Raw genomic sequence first — 27,008 nt, forward strand, 5'->3', positions numbered from 1 at the left:
CTGTTTCTTGGTGCTTTTCTCAAGTCTGACCCTGAAAGGTGCCTAATCCACCAATGCTCCAAAAGAGAGCCCCCGGCTCCAGCACAGAGCTGCATCCATGTTTCCTTCCTTCCCAGGTGCACCTTGAGAAAAGCTGCTTTATTTGCAACAGCTGATGTGATATTCAGGTTTGGGTTTTTTTTAATTTTAATTTTTTTATTATTATTATTTCAGTGGTTTGGCAGTGGGAGCTCCCAGAATTAAAAAGAAAAAAAATCACATAATTTGTGGCAAGTGGAGTTCATAATCTGTTAATTTATTATCATTTCTGTCATCTTGGAGGGCCATTAGCAGAGGTAATAAAAGGAGATGTAATTATAGGATCTGAGGCCACTCCAGACACAGCTGCTGTCACTCCACTAGCCATATTTCATTCTGTGCTAGTACTAATGTCTTCCTGGTGAGAACAGCACAACAGCTACCCTGGGAGAGCCTTCATCATCACCCCTCAAGAGAAGTCCTGTCACCCTGCATCAAAGCAAGATGAAAAGGAGGATGTTGTTCCAAGACCATTTCCGTGGGGGGAGAGTGAGTAGTGGGGAGGGGGCCTCATACAGAAGGGAACAACCCCACATTGAATAAGTGTGGCTTTTGAGCTCATGGCTAATATGGCTATTGAGCTAATAACATTTGCTAAACACGATTAAACATGTTTTATTGTTATCATAGGAAAGTGTGTTTAACTTTTACTGATTTCACTGATTTTATTTGCTAATAAAACTTCTACTTTGGGCTAGAAGTTTGTGTTGACACCTGGGATCCTTCAGGGTTGGTATGACTTTAATGTCACATATTTCTTTACTAATTCCAGCATGAATACAAGGCAGGAATATGTGACTTTTTTTCCTTTCTCCATCCTTCTCTGATGAAGAGTTTATGCGCAAAGGAAGCAATGTCATGTTTTGCTCAAAATTCTTGGAAGGCAGAAATACAGGGCATAGATAATTTAGACACCTGACAGACTCCTGGCCCTACTCTGCTCTGCCCCCTTGCTGCATAACTCAGTATATTTCATACTTGTTGCAGAACTACAGAGTTTTTGTTCCATTATTATGAACTGTCTTTTATTGTCTTTTTTTCTCAGTACTGCTCTCTTACGTAGCAATTCCTGAGCTCTCGCCTGTGCACAGTCCTGTTATAAAACACTCCTGCTGCTCTGAACTGTGCCAGGCTGATTACTGTGGCTGTTACCGTGTTATAGGGCCTTTGATAGGAGAGGAAAATACACAGAGAAATCTGAGATGATGGCAGGTATGTCCCGATTTCAGAAAAGAGAGGAAGAGCCTCTTTCACAGTGCAGGAGCAATCTCTACTATACTCCTGTTCTGGGACAGTATTGCCAGGATGGAAATCTCTGCAGGAATTTGGCTCTTCCCACAGGCACAAGTTAGGGAACTACAGTAGGGCACTCTGGGTGAGCAGAAATAGCCAAGGTTAGAGGGATGTACAACAGCACCTCACTGGACAGCCACAGCAGCTAATTGCATTGCATTAAAACCATTCCTTTTTAACACGCCAGGTATTGGGTTAGTAGAGCAATCCAGGCTGAGTTCCCTAATCACCACTGTAACCCCGCTTGTGATGAATCAGCCCCAGATGGATTCCAGCACTAGTGATGGGTATAATCCCTGCTGATATGACAGATCTCATGTAAGAAGGGCATCACCAAGATTAACCTCTTCTCAGAAATACTGTCCTAAAAATGTTTCTTCAGACTTCGGAGTCCCATCTCATAACAATCCATATTCCATATAGCCCAGAAAATTACTACCTCTTGGGTGCCAGGAGAAACAGTCTACAGAAAAAGAGAAGCAGCTACCAAAAAGCCAAAAGAGAAGCAATAGAAAGAAACAAAATACATGGGAAAACTAAACTGTCTGATCACATATGTTAAGATGCTTTGTGAAAAAAAAAAAAAAAAAAAGAAAGCCAAGAAACAAAGCAAAACAACACAGACCCATGCAGTGGAAGACATAGGCAGCATGCAGGCAATCCTGTGATCCTGTATCAGAGCCTCATATATGCTCCTGACAAAAGAAAGGGGAACAGAAGGCAGGAGATAGCTGAAGTGAGGTGTTTATAAACAGCTTTAGTGAGCTGTTCATAGTGAATTTCTGAAGCAATCTTTGGAAGGTAACCTTGTAATTCCCAAGGATATCCTCTAAGTTCCCTGGCTAACCTTATCCACACATAAATCCAATCTATCTGTTTCTGGTGGGGCTGGAGAGAGACTAGAGAGAGGGGAGCATTTTCCCTCCCAGTCCAAATCTGAGAAGAACGCAGAACTCAACACTGAGGACCATATCTGCTCCTTCAGCCTCAGCCCACCCTACCTGCAGGTGTGGGACACTTGCTATGTCACTCAGTCACACAGACACACACTGCATATAGTCAGTGAGCCTTCCAAGGCCAGTCACACTGCCAATAAGTGTCCTCATTATTTGTCAACAAAGAAGCCTTGAGATTCACTGGCAATAGCACATCGTCCATCGCAATGGGATTTGTTCTGTGACAAATCCATTATGTCAAGCTTTCCTGAGTCGGGACAAGAATGCCTACTGCTGAGGTGTGTATCTGCCTTGTTATGAGCAATAAAGTCCAGTCACTGCCATAATATTTATTCAGCTGTAAACACAACAGACCTAGGTCATGTTGATGTAGTGCAAAACTACCAAAGTCCACCATACCATCCCTAAGGCTGTTTTCCAAGTGCTTTCACTGGGCCACTCAATGCTAGATACAGCAGAGAACTTCATTGTGTCATATCAAAGCCTTCTGTGTAATCCCAGGGCACACACATGTACATTGATCAATTTATGCACCTCCATCATAGGCTGCACTGGAGTTTGTGACCAATGAGAGCCCATCTCTAACAGTATTTTGTAACAGTACTTTCCACCCATCACTATAGGAAAAAGTCCTTGCTGAGACCAAAACTGATAAGCACATAGACAAATCATAGCTCCCTTTGCTGTTCATGCTTACACCCTTGTAATTCCCCATTTACCTGGGATGTGCTTTGCCCAGCCAATGATCACCACCAGTTCCCTGTCTGCCAGGTCACAGAGGGTTGTCAGGGCTTTGATGTCACTCTCCGGCATGGTTGGATCAGGCATGGCATAAATCTTCTCTGGCTCAGCCACCAGCAAGTGGGAGACGATCTTAGTCACTGCACATTTCAAAGGAAAAGTTGTTGTATCTCTTGTGATATAAGGTGAACCTTCCTGGGATAAGACATGACTATAGAGCCTCTAGGACCTCAGTAATGGTTTTGGTCACAACAGAAAACCACACTGCAGCTACACCAGGTGTAGTGATCTGCCTATGACAAACCAGCTCTGCACAAGCTTGACAAAAGCAGAAAGCTGCTGTAATGTTGTCAGTTCAGTCATTGTCAGGTAGGTTCACTGAGAGGAGAAGGAGCTATAAGCAAAAAGTTGGTGGGATGTGGAAAAGTTTAAAGAGCTATGGGTAGTATTGAAGAGAGTAATCAGCATGGGACTGGTTTTGTTAACATGGCTTGGGTAAAGGAAAAGATCAGAATATCACTAAATGGATTTACATAATCTCCTAGGAAAGGTCTGGTATTTAACCTTAGCTACAATGAATACAGTACCTGAGCTGTACCTTGGCCTGTCTAATTACCTCTACACTACAATGGTAAGAAAAAATTCCAGTACTGTTGACTGATACAGGAATTGGAAGTGACAATTGCTACACTGTACTTGTAGGAGATCAGTGAAAAGAAATATATGGCAGCTCAGAGGACCACAATTCAAGACCAATACATACATGGCTTTTTAGCTGGGGGAGGGATCTGTAAGCTCAGGTAAGTGCTGCTCTCAGAATCCAGTCTCCTTTTGTATTTCTGACGGCCTCCACGGACTCGATCCAGACGAACACCTGCAGGTAAAACCAAAAAGTCCTCATGATTCCTTAGTGCCTTACAGAACCTTGACATGAAAATACTAAAATTTGCTAAGCAAGATGTTCCCCACACTCCAGGGAGCTTCCCTCTCCCTTGAGGGAAGATCTCGGAGATCTCACTTGAGATCTCAGCTGAACCCATAAATCTCAATACCAGCTAGACTGCCTCCAGCTCTAAGCATGCTGCTCTGAGCTTTACTTTATTCAAAACATTAATGAACACAGAAATGAACCCATTCAAACTCTTGAATCACTATAAATCTGATGGGCAAATGAAAAGCTTCAGAACTCAATGCCCTCTACATGATCCTGCTTTTAAAAAGAAAGACTTTAAATGTCAATCAAGCTAGAAGTTATAAAAATAAGCTTTTAGATTGGTCTTAAAAACGAGACGTTAAATGTTCTGTGACCTCTCACTGTTTATATTTGAAAAAAGTGACCTATAGTGTTATAAACGGGACCACACTCCTGGTACTAAAAGTGATTTCAGCATTTACTATAATAAAAAGAAAGGCCTAAAGCATGGGCGCTGAGCAGGAGTGTTCTTTTTGAGGATGCTGCAGTGCCGGCACTGGGTCTTCCAGAGCAGTGATGTCCCCACGTTCTAGCTGGAGTGGCACATCTTCCATGGGTCAGATGCCCCTCTTTATCCTGTTTTTTGTCCCTTTGGATTGGTTTCTTTTTGGATCCTTCATTTGCATGAAGATTTAAGGCGCTTGATTGGCCCATTACAGTTCTGTCCAGGCTGGCTCGTTTCGCTGGGGGGTGGTGCAATTTACTTAGGTGTAACATGGTACGGTGAGTACCGTATTACTTATAACTACCCTTTTAGCCCCTTTTACCTTAACCACACTAACAGTACATGCTTAACAATTATCAACTATTTTACAATGGTTTCTAACCTATTTTTGACATATAGCAAAGAGATAATGAACTATGAATTCAACAAAGATGTTTCAGCCTTGATCAAGTAAGGCAACTGTAATAAAAGTAGAATCCAAATAAATAGAAACAACCTTGACTACAATAAAGCAATGATAAAGATGAAGTAGGGAGACACTGAAGAATTTGTTGCAGCTCTTTCAAAATACAGTGAAAAAATTCCCAGTGACTGGGAAGTACCAGTGCTGGTCACCATGCAAAAAACCATAGCATCATCAATAGACCAGGAACAGCAACTAAGTTGTCGTATCAGTACAAAATACGATGTTAAAAAGAAATTGTGAAAAAAACCCTACAGATATTTGTGCAGTTGTCTATTTTTTTCTGAGCAGCCATATGGACTCTGATAATCAGTCTGTGAAACTGGGGTAACTCAGTCTTGCTGGGAGAAATAGTTTTGGGAAAAAAATCTTTCAAGGTAAAGGTAGGAGCATTTGATTACAATAAAATTTTGAATTTACACTGTACAAGTACTTCCTTAGAAATACACGGGAGTTTATCTAGTCTGATCATGGGAACCAATTATGTGATACACTTAATCACATTAAGTCATTAATATTTTGCAATCATACTGCTACATAAACACAAACAACTAAAAGCAAACACTCCACATAAGTTTTGAAGTGTCACTTTTTGAACAACCGGTACACCTGAAAAAATCTGCAGTTGGCTGGCCAATATTCTACCCTAGAAGGAGGCATGTCTGTCACACTGCATTTCAATGCTATGTTTGCTTACTCTGTCAGGGAAAAAATAAAGCTTTTACTGTGATGCTCACACCAGCACCACCTGAAACTGCTACTTGCAACAACACCTAGATCCCGATACTCTTCATGGCTAGAGCACCAAAACCATTTGACTACCAAGTGGCCCCTAAGCAACAGGAATACCAGGCCAACAACACTCAGTCTGGCAGCAGGATCTTCCACTGAGCAGGAGAAGCAGGAATGAGCAAAGCAAGAGTGCTGCTGCTGTGGGTGGCTGCTATGGGAGGACAGCAGATGTTGGAGAAGATGGAGAGAAAGGTATGAAGCTGATATAGGTGAACTCAGGTCACACTGAGTAATTTCTTTCCCCTGCCCCATTTTCTATTTCTTACTCTCTATAGAGAATTCATGGACATCCCTAAGTACCACCTTTCTCTTCCATTACATGGTATTGCTTCTGAAAATGATGCCTATTGCTTCTTTTACTTCCATTTCCAGTGGCAGGTAGCCCGTGGGCAAGACTCCTTCCTGGGAGCCCAAACACACTTCAGAGAGCAATTTAAAAAAGGACTGCCAGGGAATCCCAAACCTGAGGTTATTTAGGGAGATCCCAGAGGAACAGCAGTAATAAAGTCCTGGATGAAGCAGGAAATTTTCACTTCTATCCATGATTTCTTTCCCTCTATAAATGTGCCCTTGTTTCTTAAGAAATAAGACTTTGTTCCATGCTTTGCTGTATGAATGACAGCTACCTATAAGCCAGGAAAGAAGGGAGGGACACAAATTTCTGGAACTGCCAGTAAACCAAACAAGCAGGTATGAAAAATAAAAGGATCAGGAATACACTGTTAGAAGATTATAGAGGAATTCAGAACAGGCTGCCAAGACTCAGGACTGAATCATATCTTCCCAGGACCCACTCAGATAAGGATCATAGCTGGGTACATTCCCTCACACCAGTGGTCGGGGGAGGGAAAGAGGGAGATGCCATTCTTCGCCGGCAGAAACCAGCACACAGCCCTCCAGGATGATTTTGCTGTGCAGTTTGCTAAGCAGCGGGAGGGGGAACTAGGAGGAGTAGGGAGGAAATGGGGGAAGGAGTCTGTTTCCTCCTCCCAAGGAGAATGCCATCCTCCAGTGCTTGGCAGAGGGATGGCTGCACAGGTTGCAGCAGTATTAGGGACCCTCAATCAGATTATAAGGACACAAGGGACTTAAGTGCATTAAAAAAAGATAAGAAAGACACAGAGAGATTTACCCTCCATCCCTCTTTCCCTCACTGAGCAGATAGAGGTCTGTTTGCCCAAGGACTTCAGCTTGTTAATTTTGAACAACTGTTTGTCCTCCTCTTGTTCCCCTTCCCTTGTGACACTCCTTGAGGCAAACGTTTTCTATCAGCACTTGCAGAGCCACAATTCTACCCTGTCAACGATGCTCCAGCTGCAGAGCTGGTGAGCAGGCTGAGCCCCACACAGCTCATGCCAGCTCCAGCTGCTGAGTGCAGCGACCCACAGGTGCTACAGTAAACAAAAGCATTTCAACCCTCCAAGTCCCAGACTGTGACGCTCCAGACATAAACATCATGGTAAAATCCTTTTTCTAAATATCTGCCAGTCTAATGGGTCATACCTAGATGGCCAAAAATCAGTACCTGTAGTATCTAGGTACTCAGGTTAATGCCTGCTGCTCTGCTTGATTTCCTCTCTGGTTGATTTTAAGACAGGCCGGCTGGTGCAGCTCTGAGAGGGACACTAAAAGACAGACATTAAAATGGAGTGTGGAGGTGTGGTGGGTGATCTCAGAGAAGCAGCATGAAGGAAAACACTAAGCAGAGAAGAAATGGAGGGGAATGTAAGCTGGGATATGAATGGAAGTGAAAAGGAAAAGGAAGACGAGAGAGGAGTGGAGCAAAGCTGAGGGGCATGTAGGCTGTAATCACAAGGGCAGGTTAAACACCACATGTGCAGCCACCAGCCACCTGAGCATTAACTGCAAGGTGCAGCAGCCACGCATGAGATGCAGCTGAAGACTTACATAGGATTTGGTACTGCAGCCTGACAACAAGAAAGCAGCAAAGTAAGGCTCCTGCACAAACCCTATGCTCACATGAATCACAACTGGCCAGTTCAAAGGAGAGAAGACACTCATCCTACAAAAATGTCACCACCACAGACACTCCTGGACCCCCCTTTGTGTTGGCAAGGAGTTGAGATCCACAGTATAGGACAAAGTTTGGAAAGCACCACCCCTTGATAACTTATCTTGCTGGCAGGTCCTTCAAATTAAGACTGCCTATTCTGGAAACATGCCCTCTCCTCCTATTCGCCTGTATGGCAAGAAACTGCTGCTGTTCATTCAATTTTGTTACCTTTTGAGAGACCCTGCATAAAAGTCCTCTTCATCTGACCTAGCTATGGAGCTGACCCTGGTGTATGCCACAGGGATTGAGCTCCAGCTCCCCCACAGCTTGTTCTCAGCTCCCCTGCCTGGCCAAGCCCCTCTGACCTTGCAGGGAGGAGGGCAGGGCCAGGAATTGTGCAGGACTTCTCAGCTCAGCATCCTGCCAGGGCAGGGATGTCAGTTTTCTAAGCGTCCTGTGGGTGCCACTCGTGTTCCAAGCACTCTCGCAGAGAGGTCTGTGCCAGCACCAAGCCTCTGCAGTGGGAGAGCTCATCTGCTGATCGTTCAAGCTCCCTGCACTTCTCTGACATGCCCCTTGGAGAGACGTCTGCCTGACAACTTTGGGATCAGATGTCCCCTTACCGACTTGATAACATCAGGCCTTGGGGTTTTTTTCTTAATGGAAGTAAAATAATTCCATCTTTTTTTAAGAGCTGGACCCAGGCCGAGACTGTCGGAAGTAAAAATAGCAAAGGATGCAGAGGCAACAGCACACAGAGTCAGGTTTAGTTTCTCTTTTATTTTCTGGGGACTAAAAATACCCTTAAAAGCTCTGTGAAGCTAAGCCCTGGCCAGTGGGAAATGCAGTCAAGGCCCAATATCAGCTGCCGTGTCAAATTACCAGCCTCACCTCACTTTCCATCGAGTCCTATCACATGCCCATGGATTGATAGGAACAGAAAGATCTATCTTGCCAAAAGAGCTAACGGAGGAGCCAAGCTACAGGGTTTGCATGGTACAATATGTGTCTAGACCAGGAAGGACACAAACAAAGGGAACACAGGGCAAGTGCTGGCCAGGAAGCAAAAGGGCTGCTTTTGCTGAGCTTCCCTGATACACTAGCCAGGTCCTGTGTCCACTGCCCACCTAATACTTGAGCTTCAGTTCCCACACTGCTCTCTCAGGGTCTGAGCTGGGGCGGTGCTCTGCAAAGCACCTGTCTCCAGGAGCTGCAGTCTAAAGTACATGGACTAGTACTGACCAAGGAAGCTGGAATGTATAGGCTAAAAGCAGAGAAGAAAGGAAGGGAGAAGGGTTGTATCCAAAGTGTCTCCTACAAAATTTCCCTCTTCCTTTCTGCTCTGAACTTCAGGAGAGACAACAGCATGTGGTAATGGGATGAGTGAGCAAGCCTATCAAGGAAACAGAAAGCAGAGATGACAATTAAAGTCAGGCCTGCCAAGATGGAGAAAGAAATACACTATAGGGAAAAGCATCTCTGCCTAACAGGAATGGAGAGGCTGCAAACTGACAAGGCTCTCTTTTGTTACTCAGATTCCAGCTTGGGAATGAGAAAAGATCCCTTTATACTCTTAGGCTCTAACGCTGTGGCCAAAAGAGGCCATCCCCTAGACAGTCTTCTGGAAGGTGACTGATGCGATTACCCAACTCATCTGAAATACAGGAAAGCAACTTGAGGGTCACAAATAAGCACTGCCAGAAGAACCCAGTGACTAGGCTGGTGCAGGTGACCAAGCCTGGAAATTACACTTGGAAAGAGAGGGTGAAGAACTATCCTGGGGATGAGGGGAAGTGGAGATGAAAATCCATCGCCTGTGTTACAAGAGCCTACAGAGAAATTAGATCAGTTCAAGTAGGATTCTGCAGCCTCTTCCACCTTTGATGGTTTCAGGGTCATGTTAGTCAGGTAGGAAAGTTTCTTCACTGTCAGGCTGACTGAAGAGTCCCTGGACTCAGAGAGACAGGTTAGCCCTGTTATACCTGATGATACCTGGTCCCAGAGGCTTTCAAATGCCTTGGAGCAGTGACACAAGGTTCCAGCTCCTCACACACAGAAACACAAGCAGCATGTTCCAGACAGTTGGTCCAAAGCATACAGAGTCAAGTGGAACCCACACAACTTGCAAACCAGTCCTTCTCCTCTGCCAGTGCCAGCTGCATGGCTGCCACTGCTGTCTCTCAAATGTGCATCTTTCTTCCCATGCTGAGCCTCTCTCACTTTGCTCCCCCCACTTTGCTTTCTCTGGAAACTCAGGAATTAACAAGGGCTTCAAGGGCCAATGGGAATAAAGAATACCTCAGTACCTTGTTCCCTGCAACAACTCTCTGTAATAAGCCTCACATCCACATGTTCACCCTGTGTCCATGGTCCATGCGAATGTTCTCCTCTGATTGCTTCCCTCCCAGCCCTCCAAACAATCTGAAGCAGGTCAGCAGCTATATTGGTTATGTCACCCATGGCCACAATACCTACACAGCAGAGGGCTGAGGGGCACTGTGCAAAAGGAACAGATGCAGGCACATGTCTGCTAGGAAAATACCAAGGTTGCCTTTCACAACAGGACCTGAAAGATGACAAAGCCTCAGCCCCACTGACTTTCCAAGAGGTAGAACTCAGAAATAAAGCCCCAAAGCAGTGTCTGGAGCCCTAGGTGTGATTTAACTCATCTTACTTTAGACTTTGATAGCTCCTTTCTGTGCATCCGGGCTCCCTTGACCCACAAGAGAGAAAAAAGCACCCCCACATTCAGCTTACTGGCCAGACACTTACCTGAGGAGGCATCACGACAGATACTTCTCTGCACTGATTACCAAGACAACCCCTGTGGGGTGAAACCAATGCTATCTCTAGTCTAGTTTTCTGTCTCAATGTATTTCAGTGGAGCCGATTTTGGAACAGCTAGAGGAGCATAAGTATGGCTCAAGAACAACAATTTTTGGTATGTGACACAATGGAGAGGCCCTCACCACTACATGACTGGAGGTCCACAGAGGAGAAGGAGTTAGACCCACCTACACAGCATGGTCTGCTTTGTCCAGCCTCCAACAGCAACTCTGCTTGAGCCTTGAAGCATCTCCTCAAGTCCTCACCTCAGCAGTGGCTTTTCTAATGCTAAGAACTACTGCCCACTTCTTACTGAATTCTTAAATTGGCACAGCTGTGCCAGGAAGTTCTGAATAAAGATCCTCTCAGGATACCCTGCAGGTCAAGAGCTGGCACAGTCTTCAAAGGTGAGTCAGGGAAAGGGACTGAGAATCTCGGCAGAGCTGAGTCACTGGTGCACACAGGTTATCAGAGGCACATGCCTAAAGTTACTGTAGAGCAGTGGAGGCATATATTCAGTCCCATCCCATTCTTGCTTACCTTGAAGAATCTTACCTGCTGTGTTGTCAAAGCTGCCTAAAAGCTTCTAGGACAATGGCTGGGTTCTAAAAATCCCAGGATGGTTGTTGCAGGTTTTATCTGCTTCCTCTTTTCTGTATATATTATAGGAGCACTAAGCACAGTTTTGGTGACAGAACACACAAAGTATTTATTATAAACCTAGGTAGAGGTGATGCCTCTCTGAACCCACCTAAATGTATACTGATGGAACCTGGACTTCAGTGTTTGAAAGAATGGAGATCTAGTTAGGTGTGGTAAGAACCATGAAATTCAAAATGAATGAGAGGAACCAAATTAAACAGATTCATAATCCATTAGATAAGGGAGAAGGTGTAGGGATGGTCCTGGATGTGCCATTCTTATGTCCAACTAAACAGATACCAAGTTCACTCACAATTGTACACTCCAGTGTACAATTTGTGAACAGATCATCTGCTGGAAGCCTCCTCTTTGGGGAATTACCATCAATCTGCCAAGGGCAGCACATGCTGTCTGTCACAACTCAGCTCCAGCCACATTGCAAATGCTCAGCTTATGCCCTGGAAAAAAGTTGGGTGTGGAAGATAGAGTCATCAAGATGCCACTCACTGCTCCCAGAGATCCCGTTTCAAAGGACAGGGGGTTGCCTGTCTGTTTTTAAACACAAGGATATTTTAGAGAAAGAAAAATAATTTTTTCATTCTCTTTTTTCATTTGGATACCTCCAATAGTGATATATCTGGCAGCGGCTGGAGGCAGAATACTCTATAAATACAAAGCCATTAAATTGCACACAGCAGCAACCTGATCGCGGCTACCTTTTAATTTCCTGACATGAGCTGGCCACTAACCCAATTACCCAGGGTCCCCGGAGGAGCCCTCATCCTTCCCAGGAAGCACAAAGCAAGAGCCCAAGCATATTGCAGGGATGTCAGCTGAGCTTTCATTGAAATCAAATATCTTTTTGAGAACACATGGTCTGGAAGTGGGAATGGGGGCAGGAGGGAGAGGCTGCTGGAAGCACTTTGCTCCGTTGAGAGATTCTTTCACTTGAAAACAGAAATTAAACACCCTCCATTTGGTTACATTGCTGAAAAGGAGCTCTGCTGTTGATTCAGTTTTCTGGATTTTAATAGAAGATGAAGGCAAAGTTGTAAGTGGAAGTGGTTTGAAATCACCAGTGCTTGGAATCCCTTGCTCAGATACTAGATGACTGCATCAAATTTGCAACATCACACAGCCAAGTCTGTTCAGGATGACAGATTTGATTCCTTGTGAAAAATTTATGGCATCAGCAGCTGGTAAGGGAAACTGAAGAGTTAGGAATAAACACCAGGGCAATTCCACTGAGTACAGGGTTTCCTAATCAGCCAGGGTCTTGAAGAGGAGGTGGATTTAACAGACAGCTGCTTCTGAAATTTGGATATTACAGTCTCACCATCTCGGAAGTGGGGATCACCTCCAGCATTCACAGAGATGCAGGCACTTAAATAACACAAGGGTTACCAGGTTATTGCAAGTTTCTGGGAGGCAGGGTATTCCCAAAGACACCAGAGAGAAGAAAGAAAGGGGAACAGGAAGATGAGCTGAATGAACTTTGTAGCTCTCTTTTGTAGACTTCTCTTGCCTGTTTCACTGCCTGGTGCTGCAGTGTCAGTATCCACACATTCCAGCAAACTTTACATCAGAAATAATATTAGACAGATAGGAGTCCAAGAGCTTGGGAGATTTGTAGTAAAGAATTTGGGTTCCCTGTTGAATTTTAATATGTTCTCTAGCATTTCTTTTTGAAATGCATTAGGAGCAAAGGAACAAAACCTGGGCAAGGAATGGTTGTACCTGAGCTTACTACAGCATAACAGTTTTGGGAAGGAAGAGAGTCATGCAGATAAGATAAATCACATGTCTTTACTGGATAATTGCCTAACTTCTCTCTTGCTGTTAAAAAGCCTCCTTTTTCTGCATCCAGATCAAGATTATATGTCCTTCTACCTTCCTTCCTTTTATTTGTAGACTTCACCCTCACCACACAAGGGTGATTCTTGAGAGCCAGGAGTCTAAACCTGAGGACAACTTACCTTCCAAGACATTCAGAATGGGGTAAAAAACCTCATACAGGGCAGGTTTCCTATCCAAGGAATCCCCACTTCCTGCTTTTAGAACATGCAATACATTTACTCCTGTGAACTCCTATCTTCTGCTTTCTGAAATAAGATATACCTGGTCTATCACAGGACACATCCTCAGCATCCTTTCAGTCTTCGCCCTCTTTCTTGGAAGCCAGCCAGTGATGTCTGCAAGAAACTGGGCAGAAGCCATATTCATACATCCCAAAAAGCTGCACTTAGGACTCAGTCATGAGCAGGACTCTGAGGAGACATGTCTCAGCACTAGCAGGGAGCAGAGGACAACTTTGGCAACATAATATACATTACTTCCATTAAGAAGGAACATAAGACTCAAAGGCTGGGGCATTTCAATGCCTGGATGACATTTTTTTACAGATATTTTCTTTGCTATGTAGTTTTCTGCCGTGATATGACACAATTGCATGTGCATGCAACTTCATGAAAAGCATTTCATGACCCAGCTTGGCTTCCTTTTCAGAACTGTTTATGCTCCATTTGGGTCTCTGCAGATGAGCAAGCATAGAACAGGGAACAACACAGCTTTAAAAACAATACAATCCTCTGAGGAAAAAGTTCTGCAGGGCTTCCACAAGAGGAAGGACCAAATAGCCAGATGACAGCCAGTCTGTTCTCTTTGGTGTGGCATGGTTTGATATGTCTGATACTGTCTCTCCTCCACTTGCCTGTCTGTCATTTCCAGCCCAAGATGAGATCTGTAATGAGAGGCCTTGATGTTTCATTGCAATTCACCTGTTATCCCCATCTCTCTTCTGATGATCTCAGAACATTTCCCTTTCACGGGCAGTACTGCATTTCTGTGACAAGGTTTTGGTAGCAGGAGACTGCAGGGGTGGTTTCTGTGAGAAGACATCAGAAACTGTCCCTATGTCCACTCCAGACAGCTCCAAAATGGACCCATCACTGCCCAAAGCTCAGCAATGCTCGTGGTGCCTCTGTGATAACAAATTCAAGAAGGGATAAAAGCAGCTGAGACAGAGGCATGAGAAAATACAGAAGAACAGCCCGACAGATACCAAGGTCAGAGAAGAGGAGGTGCCCCAGGTTCAGAGAGGCAGCAGAGGTGTGGAGGGCAAAATTGTGAGGTCATGTTTAACCAGCCAACTAATGTCCAAAATGAAACCTCTGAGCCCACATACACAAGCATCATGTCATCTGAAATTACATCTGCCTCTTGAAGACAAACAGAAAGGTTATGGGTGGCTAGAGCATGAATGGCAAGGGTATATTCTTCCTAAAACTGACAAGGTATACTGAGTTTTTAAAAGAGTTTTGAGCAGCCAAACTGCTGCAATTTCTCTGTCTATCATTCCAGAAATGCAGGAAGATCTAGATCTACTCTGTAGAGCCCACAGTTAAAGAACTACACTTAGTCATTGGAAGCACAAGTGGAGACAGCGATAGGGGCAAAGAGAGGCAATGAGGTGGACAAACCCTGGGATTCCCAGCTCTGAACAATGCCTCTCCACTGCAAGTTGCAGGGCAAACTTTTCCTGCACTGGCCATCCCCCCACACTAGACATAGAATCTTCTCCATTTGAGATGAGCAGTATCACCGGTTGCTCAGGTTTCCCTGATTTTTCCAGAGCAGAGGGGCATGCAATTCTACTGGACAAAGCTGTGAAGATGCCCATCTCCACTGCCTGCAGGCTGGTGGTGCAGCAAGGCAAAGAGCAGCAGAGCACAGATTTTCTGGGGACAGTGCATCCCTACATGAACACTGGGACTGGAGTCTGCTGGAATGCTGGACTTGAGATTCAGCAGGTTCCTATACAAGCCTGCTAGGGCTAATTAATGCTCCCTGGGGGCACACTCCAGATGGAAGGGGAAAATGAGACAGACAGCCAGACAGGCCAACACTTCAGACATCTGAGCCAGCTGGGCTCCGTGGGCAGAGCTTTCTGCTTGCCACTTTCCCCAGTGAGTCTTGCCTGCTCTGCAGCACCACACCAGGAGAACCTGAGACAGCAAAGCTCTGGTGTCCGTGCAGTTCCCTTGCTGCAATACATTGATCAGAGCTCTCTTAAAGAAAGTGGCCTGGATATCTGAGACACCTATTGATTGCTTCATTGGCTCTCCTCTTGCCCTGATCCTCATTCACTCGGCATTGCCTGAATAACCTGCATGTCTGTGTCAGGGCCAGTCTCCCCGGATCTTAAAGGGCTACATTCACAGCTCTCTGCCTAGCTGCAGCCTATGTAGGAAGAACAGCTGTCTGGTAACCCTAACATGCAGTCCTCAAGGGAAGGATCCAAGTCTCCTGTAGCATCAAGCTGAGCATTTCAGGTGCAAAGCAGATCTTGAGTCATGGTTGTTTGTTTTTTACCATCTTTGAGTACTGATGCCTTCTGCTTCAAGGTAACGCCACATGCCCAGCAGGCAGGAGGTGGCATGTACATCATGTATGGCAACAATAATCAGGAAAATGAGAAGAAATCATGAAACCCTTAACTAGTTACTAATGGAATATCTTATTCTTCTTGAGCAAAAAGACAGTTTCTTTACCCAGAAACATCTCCACCAAGTTACAAGCCCAGCGGCTTGCCCAAGGACATCAAGGAGAAAACTGAAAAGAGAAGAACTGATTTCTAGATCTTGCCTTTAACCAAAAGACTGATTTTCTCCCAACTTTTGATAATCAAGCAGGACAAAGAACATGGCTTAGCAACCTTCTGCCATGCATAAACCCAGGGATGATAAGAGAGGTACACCAAGGCAAAGTAGGAAAGGGATCTATTAAAAGGAAAAATAATCATAACCCAAATATCAAGAGACATCTTGTACTAATGAGAGTTTGGAGACTGCAGAATAGGCTCTCCAGGGAAACCAAAACACCAGGGATTTTTAGAAACAGTTAAACTACTAGAATGGTACAATTGGGAACATTCATGCCTTGTCAGAGCAAAGGGATGGATGAGCTAATAGGATGACAGATCAGAGATGGAAAAGACCAATGAACCTTTTCTAATCTGAAATCCCTTGTCAATTCTGCATTTTGAGCAATTCAAACAATTATGGATTTGTTCTTTCTAGAAACTCTTGGCTCTGTGGAGACCAAATTGTGTGACACCATTTTTTTCCCTTCTTGGATTTGGCTTTTAAAGATGTGTATTGATTGAATTCTGTATACTAATACTTTGTGCTTCCACCAAGCTTCACATAAAGTTAACTAATAGGTCCTCACAATAATTTTGCAAAGCAAAGCAGTATGACCCTTATTTCTCAGCTTGGGATACTGAGCAAAAGAAAGAAAGAAAGATGCCTACCCAACATCACTTGACCACTCTCTGTTAGGACACAGGACCCCTATTTGCAGATTGCTAGGGTAGTCTCCTCTGCTCTTCTTGATATTATCATGTGCTCTTGCATCCCATTGCTATCAATAAATCTTTATGCTGTATTTTCCACAGCTCTAAATATTATGGGCAGGATCACAGATACACTAACATCAATAGCAAACCACCCTTCCCCAGTGACTTTAATGATGCCTGATCAATCCCTATATAAATAACTAAATACACTTCAGCACAAAAGCAGGCATAGAATTAAATTTTGGTTTGCCACGAGTAGTATCCCACAGGGTTTGGGAGTTTGGGCACAGCACGTTGTGAGTGAATTTACACTGCTTTCCAGACTAACTGTGGTCTGGAAGGAGTTAACTGTTTTCACAGAACTTGGAGGCTAAGACATAAAACCCTTCACAGGACCCTGTTCGGAACAGTGCTGAACTCTCAGAACTGGAAGCAGAGATGCCCTGACCACACAGCCAGTACACCAGCACTGGCTCCTGTGACTGTTTCCCCAGCTGCCAGCTCCAAGAGGCTCAACTCAAAAAGCAGGACAGCACAGACACTGGCAGCCAGCAAGCCTGAACCTGTGCTGCTGCTCTGCAGAATGCCTGGAGCCACTACAGGCGTTTAAGGTTGTTTTGTGGGATTCATATGAATAGGCTACAGTGCATTAACAACATGCACTCCCACTAAAGCCAGTGTCATCAGTGTATATTTACTTTAGTGGGTAATAGGATACATCCCCTCCCTGAACTACCAACATGAAGAGAAGCAGGTTCCCAGTGATCTCTAACTACAAAGTAGGTGCCTCCCTCCCAGTAGGAGATCAAGATCTACCACCTCTACACCTAGGTCAGGAAGGGCTGAACTGCAGAAGCTTGCATCTCCTCCCTGTGGTAACTGGTATGCTCTAGAAGAAAGATATTTAACCTCAGAAACTACACATCCATCAAAGAACAAAATGGGTTTAATGTCTAATCTACATTCTTAACAACAGTGGCTGCCAGCAACCTGCCTCTCAAGAAATGAGAGAGCTCTAGTGAGAAGCAATACATACTCAACTGACATTGTACAATTTATTACCAGCTGCTGTGATGTTATGACCTGGAAGAAAGTTGAATGCTGGCATCTTGGCTCCAGCATATAGGACTCATGCATAACCACAGCCAGCGGCTGTTTCTTGTGGTTAAGCTGAGAGGACCTTGCTCTGCTGGCATAGCGATGCAGAAGGCTATGTGCAGTGCTGCTCCTTCCTTCCCCTCCTCCCCTCACTGCCTTTCCCAGAGGGACCCAAGGGAAACAAACCTTTAAAGTCAATCCATAAGAATGTGTTTAATTGCCACTGAATTCCCTGTGGTTCCTCTTGAATGGACAAGGATTGAAAAGGGGGGTGTGAGAGGAAAAACAGCACAGGAGAGAAGCTGAACACTGCTCAAAGAGCGCTGAACAGATCAATAGGCTGAGCAAAACACAGACTGAGTATGCAGGGCAGGGGACCCACAGCTCTCAGACAGACCTATGCTACCAACCATCTTCAGAAAGTCTCCTGAGTGGTAATACAGGCAGACTTTCATTGCACACTGTGCCACAGCTCTGCATTAACTCCATCCTTCCCTTACGAAGAGCTGCCAACCTAGTAATGATCACAAAAGAGCCTCTCCTCCTCAACACCAAAAAATTACTAAAGTGCAAGAAGAGAAACACCCTCCAGCCCAGGATTCCTTTGGGAAAGGAAAGAGTCTGGCACCACCAGTTTCCAGTTATTTAATAACTGAGTATGAGAGCACTGACTAGAACCACTTTCCTCTCTGGACTGCCCTCTTGGTCACTGCCCATCCTGACTCTCTTACAAAGCCTGCAGAAAGATACATTCAGAAACACAAAGAGGGCAAGCATGTAGTTAGCCTGGGAGATTCTGCAAGGTCTGGAATCCAAGGCACTGTCGGGACAGAGAAAAATTTTCATTCTGACTCTGTCTTACCTTCTTTTAGCATCCCCACTTTGAGGCATTTCATGAAGCGACAGGCCTGACAGGATTTGCGCCTCCGTTTCGTGATCTCACACTCATTGGTGGCCGGGCAGCTGTATTCAATATTCCCTGTAAGCAAACACAGAGATGGTCACCCAGGAATCATGTTCTCCCCATGGATCCAGGGACAGGCTGCAGTGCCCAGACATTTCCACCACCATCAGTCTGTAAATGTTGCGTGTTTGCTCATTCACTTACACACACATCCTCGGAGACTGTACCCTGCTGACCTAGCCAAGGGGATGACTGCAGTGCTGGGCTTTCAGGCACGTGTCCTCCAGGCATGTCGTCATCCCTTGTGCTGCACCCCTTGAAACCTGGCCTGTTCCCTGAAGTCCAGGGATGAGAGTGGGAGCAGTTCAGACATTACTAGAATTTCCTTTGCTGCCGGTCTTGCTCCTTTGTCTGTGGGATGGATGTCACCTGCCCAAGTTTCTTGTCCTGCTTGGGCAACCAGGGAGCTCAGAGACAGCATTTCCTCCTTTGCTTCCTCCTGCCAGCTGGCATACTACAGGTAGCAGGGAAGCAATAGGTCTGCATTGAGAAAGGTGGGTAACACATCCTGAAAAAGGAACATGGGTTCTCTGTGCAAATCTTTACATTTTTACTTTATTAGTCCTTGTGCACCTGCTCTCATCCTCTGCACAGGATTCTTTCCCTCTTCCCACTTTCCTCATTCCCTTTTATTTATGATCACCCCTCAACACTGCCTATAAGACAAAACAAGAAAGCAGCACCCCAAATTTATTTCTAATCACATCACATTTCATTATAAGGCAAGAATATAACCAAATCATGGATCCAAGTGTCTGATAAAAAGATGTGAGTGGAATTATGCTGGATCACAGTGTAAGGCAACAATTATTTAGTAATAGAAGACAACAAACAGAAATGGCTGTCTCAATCCTGCCATTCACTTTGAGCTGATGTTTCTGAAGAGGGCTGTGCAATGTTTGCCATGGAGCTGGACTGGAAATCTAAACTTGCCACTGATGCATTGACAATGACTACATTTAAAGCAGTCTAGTTACTGGTAAATCAGGCAGCACTGAAAAAGGTACCTAAGCTCTACATCAGTGGAACAGTAGAAAAGCTGGTTTAATGATTTAGAGTAGGAAACTGAGGTTTGATATTTCAATAAGACCTGTAGGGAGAAGTGTAGGTAAGAGCTGAGAGAACACACAGTATGGACTTTGTATAGCATCAGATTAGAAGTATAGTTTACAGTTTAGTAATACTGGGACAGGACTTGATTTTCATTCCTACTTTTGTAATGGATTTTTGTGTTTTGTGCAAGACCATTCCCTCCTCTAAATAAAGATCAACAGTCTGATACGTATCAATCTCTGGGGGTGGTAAACAGATCTTGGGGTTCACTAAGCCACTGGAAAGCCCCCTGGACTTCTGAGTGGAAAAACAGAGCACAGAAACAAAAGAAAGAAAGCACCATTTGATTTATCTCGTTATTCTTGGCCCATGCTGAGTGAAACCCCAGGAGCACACAACCCCCAAAGCCTAAAGGTGGTCAGCCAACTAGCTATAAACATTCCTCTTCCTGCTTCTTGTTTTGTCGTAAGACTTGCAACTTCCCCCTAAGCTTCGGCCCAGCCACCCCATTCCTCTCACCACTGCTCATCTGCCCCTAAATGCAGTTTGTCAGCAAGAGCAGAGTGTGCTGCACAAGTTGCTTCCATTCAGGCTGTATTTCGTCATTGTGCAGCATGTGAATTTCAATAGCCAGCCATGCATCAACATTCTCAGAGAGCTGGAAATTGAGATTCAAGCTAGATCTCAAGGTAATAAACCAATTCCTGTTCTAGACACAGAGCTCCAGCACATTACAGACCCATGAGTATGGTGGCCTTGATCTCATGATCAGATACTTGCTGTGCCCCCCACAGGAAGGAACAGAGCAGGAGCAAACCTGGGAAAAAAACTCAGACACAGTCTCACTTTGGGAGGTTTTGCCTTTGTTTGTATGCCAACCTTTCTCACCAAAGACAGGATCAGAGCGCTGGAGAGATGCTAGATTTAATGTTTTGTGGTCCAAAAGCCAAAAATTTGCCCCCTAACACAGAGATACTGCAGTAAGGGCACCGAGCCTTTATAGCAGTGGGAGACAGTAACAGCTCTCATCTGGAAGCTCAAGGTCCCTCCACAGTGTCAAGCAGATCCTCAAGCTTCCTCATGCCTCTACTCCCTGGACCCTTTGACAAGCATAGTACTGGAAAGAGTCTCCAAATCCTACATCACAACTAAATGGGAGAGTGTCAGAGATGTGAAGGTACTGGCTACCATATACACACTCTACGTGCAGCTCGAAGAAGCAGTTCTCAAACACATGTCTGTACTGGGATCACGATTGCTAAAGAAGCCTCAGAGGAGGCTAAGCACTGGGAGTTTTATATCAGGCCCAAAAAGATGCTGTGAACTGCAGAGATTGAGAGCCACAGCTGGGGGTAATGCCTGCCATTACTGCAGAAAGCAGGAGCATCACTAGGGAAGGCACAATCAGCATTACCCAAGCAGAACTTGACCAGAAAAAAACTGTCATTTCCAAAAGTTTACCAGAGCTCTCGGATTTTTTTTTTTTTTTTTTTTTTGTGTGTCTCAATTTCTTTTATGGGTCCTGGGGCTGGCTGCCAGCACAGTGAGTTGCTCACAGCTCCCTGTAATTTCTGTAAGTGCCCTGTGATAAAGTGATGAGATTAACTCATCGAAATTCCAACAGCCTCCCAGTGGCTGGCAGTCACACCACCAGCCCAGCTGCCAGCACAGGGGCCTCAGAGAGATCTTCCCTTCACTGCAGCAGCTGGGGATGCTGCAAAGTCCTGCAGAAGAGTGTCAGCACACAAAGGTGTACACAGACATGGACAACTCTGTATGCAACAACAAAATGTGAGTCAAGTCTCTGTGTGTCATGAATGGTAGATTATGTGCCCCAGAAGGAAGGGGCAAAAAAGGGGATAATTCAATAGACAAGGCCTTGCTTTGAGCTGTTGCTTATTAGAGAGATTTCCTTTACCTAGAAAATATTTACATTTGATCTGAAAAAAATGGTAGAACGTCACCCATGCCATGGCACAAGATTTACCTTAAAAATGTCTTCAAAAAGCAAGTGGTAGGTGAACAGATCAGAGTTTGGATTTCTTCTAAGCCTTCATATATCACCTTGGAGGTCAAATCACTTCCCTGCCATGTCCTAGTTTGCTCATCTGCAAAATGAAATGAACACCAAACCTACCTTCTGGAGAGATTGCGAGTCTTTATTCATTAAGGTGTAACTGTACTTTAAAGCCCTTAGATGAGAGATGCTACAAAACAGCAAAGGACTATTAAAGTGATAGATCATGCTTTTTTATGCTGGAGAACTGCAAAATTACCCTATTTTCTGCAAAATTCGACCTCTGACTGTTAAACAATTTGGAATATAATTTCTAGTGCACATATGACAGGAGCACCTGAAAATTGTACACCAAAACTTGGTCATTCAAGAGACCCTATATTCACCCTACCTCTCTGGAACAGATGGACTGGGAAGACAAGAATGCCTCCCTGAGCTCGGGGAGCACTGAAAAATCCCACCCATGTCCTGCTTAAATTAGGGACAGGGTCCTCAGGGGAACAGAACTTGAAATCAGTACAGTAATGGGGACACAAGCTACTCTCTGCTTACTGATTCTACCTCTCTAGAAAGCCTTTCTGCAAGGCAACTCAGGAAAGACTAGATAAAAATAGCCAAGAAAGTCCTTAAATAATTTTCAGCTTCTGATTGCTAAAAAAGCCCATCTTGCTTCTTCTTGTTTCTTCTTCATTGCTATTTACTTCAATTAGTCCTTCTAGCTGAGGCATCACAGCTCAAGCCCTGGTGTGAGGAGAGGTACTTTGTGAAAATCAGAGGAAAATCTCTCAGTGATCTGCATGAGATAAGAAGGGTTATTTTCTAAGCCTCAGTTTTCAATGAAAAGGATTCAAATGATGCTACAAGGAAAACAGGATACATATAGGTGTAACATCAGCACTGTTTGCCTCCTCAGGGTGGCATACCTGGCTACTGCTCACTAAAGAAGGCTTGGACATTTCACAAAACCTCACTCAAATCAGCCTCCTGCTTGCACAAGCATGCAGGATAGGGGTTCTGGGGTTCCATATTGGCAGCAAATTTGTCTAGAGGGTTTCAGACACAGAAATATTTTACAGAACTTCCACAGAAAAGATCCTACTGCACAGAGCTTGCTGTACAGATGTACTGAGGCAAACAGAAAACACTAGATTAAGAGAGCTGAGGTTGCACTCAAGATGGTTTTTTTAAATTCAAGCAATAGATCTGTGAATAGTAAGCAGCAGTCAAACACTAGATAATGAAATACTGCACTTTCCCTGGGTAAGCTTTAAAAGTTTTTGGAAAACTATGAACTCCCACCTGAAAAGTAGCAGGCACATTTCTGAGAAGGACAGAAGGATAGCACAGTGACCAGCTGATGTGGCTGCTACTGTAGGGACACAAAACCTCCTTGGTACATGGGGACCGTAATGCTGTTCTGCTCAGGAAAACCTCTGTCAACTGCTCCTCTTCCTAGGAGCCACTCCAAGCACCACAACAACCAGAAAGCCCTAGAAGACCTTATTACAAGCTTTTTAAAAATCCCTACAAGTCTTCTGAGCTGCATTATCCGCTTTTTAAGCCCCTTATTGGTGTAAAGGCATCCCAACACAGCAGTTCCTTTGCTACACTCACTGAGTTTGAAGCTTGCAAGACTCAAGCTGGAAATCCACAGACACAGGCACTTTGCCTAACACACAACTTTCCTGTCCAGAAGATGATGGTAAATGTGTCTCTTTTTTCTGGATCTCCAATGTGTTGCTGAGCTTTGAGCTTTTATTTTATAATAATGGGTCATTTTAGAAATAGCCTTTATTTTCACCATTTGAAGATGAAAAATAGATGTATTCAATATACATGAGTATACTGAATAATAAAGGACTCGTATCATTACACAGCACTGTTATTAGTTAATATTCAAAGTAGGCAAAACTACTTACTAGTTGTAACAATTACTGAACTAAAGAGAATTACAATATATTTGACTGATACAAAATGCTCTACCTACTGAGCAAACTATTAAGAGAAGGAATAGACTTTGATTGGGAATTTCTGTCCTGTAAATAATCCAGTATTTGCCTTTGTCTAAATTTGGATGAAAGGATTAGTTAGGATTTCCATGGAACAGAAATTAAAAAAGCTTTTATTTCTAAACATCCCAAACTGTCTTTTATATAACAGACCCATTCATTTACATTTAGCTAATATGAAATCTTTTGTTTCAAATCAGACCTCTCTTGAGCACCAATAGCAGCACACTTAAACACAATCTGAAATTCAGATTCTCTCCTATCTGCACTAGATTGCACATTCCACAATATTCACAGTCAGGTGAGGTAAATGCAAACTGCTACTAGAATATATTCCCATGAAACAGTACAATGAGAGAGAAACAGGATTAAAATTTTGTCAGACGGCCTAGCTGACTGGAAATGCTTCAGGTCAGTTTAGGATTTCTGACTGATTCAAAGCATGGGAAGTACAATCCTGGGGTTCAAAATATCATGTTCAGAGAGAAAGACCTGCAGCCCAGGGGTGTGTTCTCTCACGTCACTTTTCTGTCTCAAGCACTGCCAACACTCCAAAGTGGAAACGAAACACAGGTTTCCAGGCCTTGATCCTTGGGCAATGTAACACAAGATAAGAAAGGACAGAGCTGTGACACTCCCCGATAATCTGTGGGACAGGTCAAGGGTGCATTGGGTGAGCCTGTCTTCCTGTCCTAGCTCAGGAAAACCAAATACTCCATTTCAGCTAGAAGGGAACCAATGGTTTGGATTTTCCTGCCTTCTTTTTTTTTTCTCCTATCATCAAATTTTTTCTTGAGGAAATCTGACTTGATAAAAATGCTACTTTTCTTTGGGAAAATCCTACTGACAGAAAACTCCCACACAGCAATATTAGCAACCTCAGAGATAATCAGCCATGTCCATGCTGGCTCTCAGTCTATCTTCTCCCCATCATTTGAAAAGCAGCAGCTCTTGTGTTGTCCACCACAACCTGGCCTCACCTGGCCAAGTAAAAGTGAGCTGCAAAAAAGTCGTCATTCTTAAAGAAGGTCTGCAGCTTGGATGTCCCTTCTTCCTGCTGCTGCTAGAGCAGCAGAGGGAGTCAAAAGGCCATTGAAAGATACTCTTGCCTCAAGATATGCAGGTTTTATGTGAGTTAATGCAGCTTAAAAAGCCCTAATAGGTATGGGGTAATTTGTAGCAGGGTGGGGGGGGTGCTAGTTGGAAGTGGGATTCATGTGAAGCTCTGCTTCAGAATCAGGGTTATCTAGATAGGGCTGCAGTAGTTTAGTAACTCAGCACAGATTTAGACCCATTTTATGGCAGCATGCACATTTAAGGCCAGCAGAGTAAGTACTGTCATAGTCTTCATTAGTTTTTCACCTGTCAATACTCAAGCACAGAGAAGTGAAGTGGCTTGTCCAACACCACAAAAGCCTGATGATGAATTTACCTACTTCATATCTTGAGCATCTGGGAAATCCTAGGGTCATTGCTCCATCTCAGTGCTCAAACCATTGAGTCAATGCCACTCCCACATATTGAATCATGGCAAGATTTTGGTACTAGGATACTGGGAAAGCAGTTATACAGCATGAACATCTGCATGCTTTCTGCAAAGCCTACATCGGTGTTAGGCAGCCTGGATGCAGGTGTTTTCACATTGTCTCTTAGATGCTTAAAACAGCTACTGAGTTGCAGGATAAACACCTTTTGGAAATGCTCTTGCCACTCGCCTTCTCTTTTATATGATCTTTAAATCCTTTTCCCCTGCACACCAGGGGCTATACTTGGATATCACGCCCACAGCAGCAGAGCCCTGGGAACAGTGCGTTTTCTTGACTCAGCCAAACTCTGCAGACCTATTTGCTGCCTGCTTCCCTGGGCTCAGCTTTCAGCTCCATAGCTGAAATTGCTCACCCTCAGGCACAGCACACTTGACTCTCACATTCTAAGGAATAAAAGCATTTTGGTACCTCAGTTGCCAGCCCAAGCTGATGACAGGGTGAGAGAAATTTCCACTTACTCCTTTCCCCCCCATCTGTTACATGTTAACAGGCAATCAATTAGGGAACCACAGGGAGAAAGAATATGGCTCTGCTAGGGAAAGGAAGATGGAGGGAAGCAGTCTCCTCTCTTGGGATTCAGTCAGCTGGCATATCACCTGGCTGATACAGGCTCCATGTTCTGCTACCATGCATAATTTTCTTCTGATTCTCTCTGAAAACTCAAAATTTCCTATGTCTTTTTCTCCTTCTCGAGATCTCTTCTACTCTGCCACAGAGGTCCTCCAGTATCACTTCCATGAAGGATTAATTATTTGGTCTTTTCTTGTATTAGGAGACACCAGAACTTTGCTTCAGAGTGCTACCCTGTCCCTGCTTTAGCACCTGAACGTGCCTAAAAGAAACAGTAGGAAGTGTCCAAGTGCTGGAGAACGGATGGAGTCAGTGCTGACAGAAATGCAAGTGGAAGTTCACATTCAATCACAGAGATTCAGCAATGACAAATCACAGAAACCCTGCCAGGGAACAGGCCAGTGCCCTAGAGATGGCCATGGCATAATAAATAAGGAAGTATCAGTGGGGCAGAGAAATTATTTCCACAGCTGGATTTCCACATTAAGGAGAGATATCTGAAATCTATGAAAACAAGATAGATATAGTGACTTTTGTGGAGACCTGGGATAAACTGCACCCTGTACTGTTCAAGAGTTGAACATCCCCAGCAACAGAGTGTAATCAGATCCATTCAATTAACAGAGTGGTCTCTCCACATGTGAATTTCTTTCCTTTCACAGGAGGCAAGGAAGTATTGATGTGGTGGACTAACCCCAGCCAACAGCCAAGTTCATGCACAGCTGCCTTCTAACTGTAGACCTGCCTTCAGTTAGCATTCCATATCTGGGCAAACCCAATACACTTCCCACTGGCAGATGAATGATCCTGTCCTTTTCCAGTTAGTGGAAGAAATAACAGGAGTATCTGCATGTCCAGGCATGTTTGTTCACACGGGGCATGTGTATATAAGTATACCCAAACATCCACAGATACTGGAAGTTGTTTGGATGCACTCCTACTTTTGATTATATTGTAGCTGCACATGTGCACATCTGCAAGCACTTTTGGCAGTAAGGACACAACCATACTCCTCATATGTGAATTTTACATGAAGGAGCAACACACTGCAATTCATCTACACGTGTGTGCATTGATGTTTTCAAAATCTCCTGAGGAATTGCTCATCCTTAGTGAGGCTGACAAAAGCTTCATCTTCTTCAGTGCCTGTTTTTTTTATCTTCAAAGAATC

At 44.2% G+C, this 27,008-nt stretch overlaps 1 protein-coding gene and 1 long non-coding RNA gene across 6 annotated transcripts in view; both read right to left on the reverse strand.

Moving 5' to 3' along the window:
* The window catches only part of ESRRB (estrogen related receptor beta), a 131,063-nt gene that overhangs the window by 10,863 nt on the left and 93,192 nt on the right, over positions 1 to 27,008 (reverse strand). For all 5 annotated transcript variants that reach the window (XM_068192786.1, XM_068192785.1, XM_068192781.1 and 2 more), the window contains exons 3-5: positions 18,540 to 18,656; positions 3,832 to 3,942; positions 3,047 to 3,208 (exon numbers count right to left, since the gene is read on the reverse strand). In XM_068192786.1, coding sequence (XP_068048887.1) covers positions 3,047 to 3,208; positions 3,832 to 3,942; positions 18,540 to 18,573 — 307 coding nt within the window. In that variant the 5' untranslated portion in view covers positions 18,574 to 18,656. The remainder of the gene's footprint in view (positions 1 to 3,046; positions 3,209 to 3,831; positions 3,943 to 18,539; positions 18,657 to 27,008) is intronic.
* LOC137475461 (uncharacterized) lies at positions 275 to 3,033 on the reverse strand. Its single transcript, XR_010999906.1, has 2 exons — positions 2,373 to 3,033; positions 275 to 507 (listed from the first exon to the last, which is right to left on the reverse strand). It is a non-coding gene; the product is annotated as an uncharacterized lncRNA (long non-coding RNA).

Source organism: Anomalospiza imberbis, chromosome 6 (assembly GCF_031753505.1).
Source record: "Anomalospiza imberbis isolate Cuckoo-Finch-1a 21T00152 chromosome 6, ASM3175350v1, whole genome shotgun sequence".
Lineage (NCBI taxonomy): Eukaryota > Metazoa > Chordata > Aves > Passeriformes > Viduidae > Anomalospiza > Anomalospiza imberbis.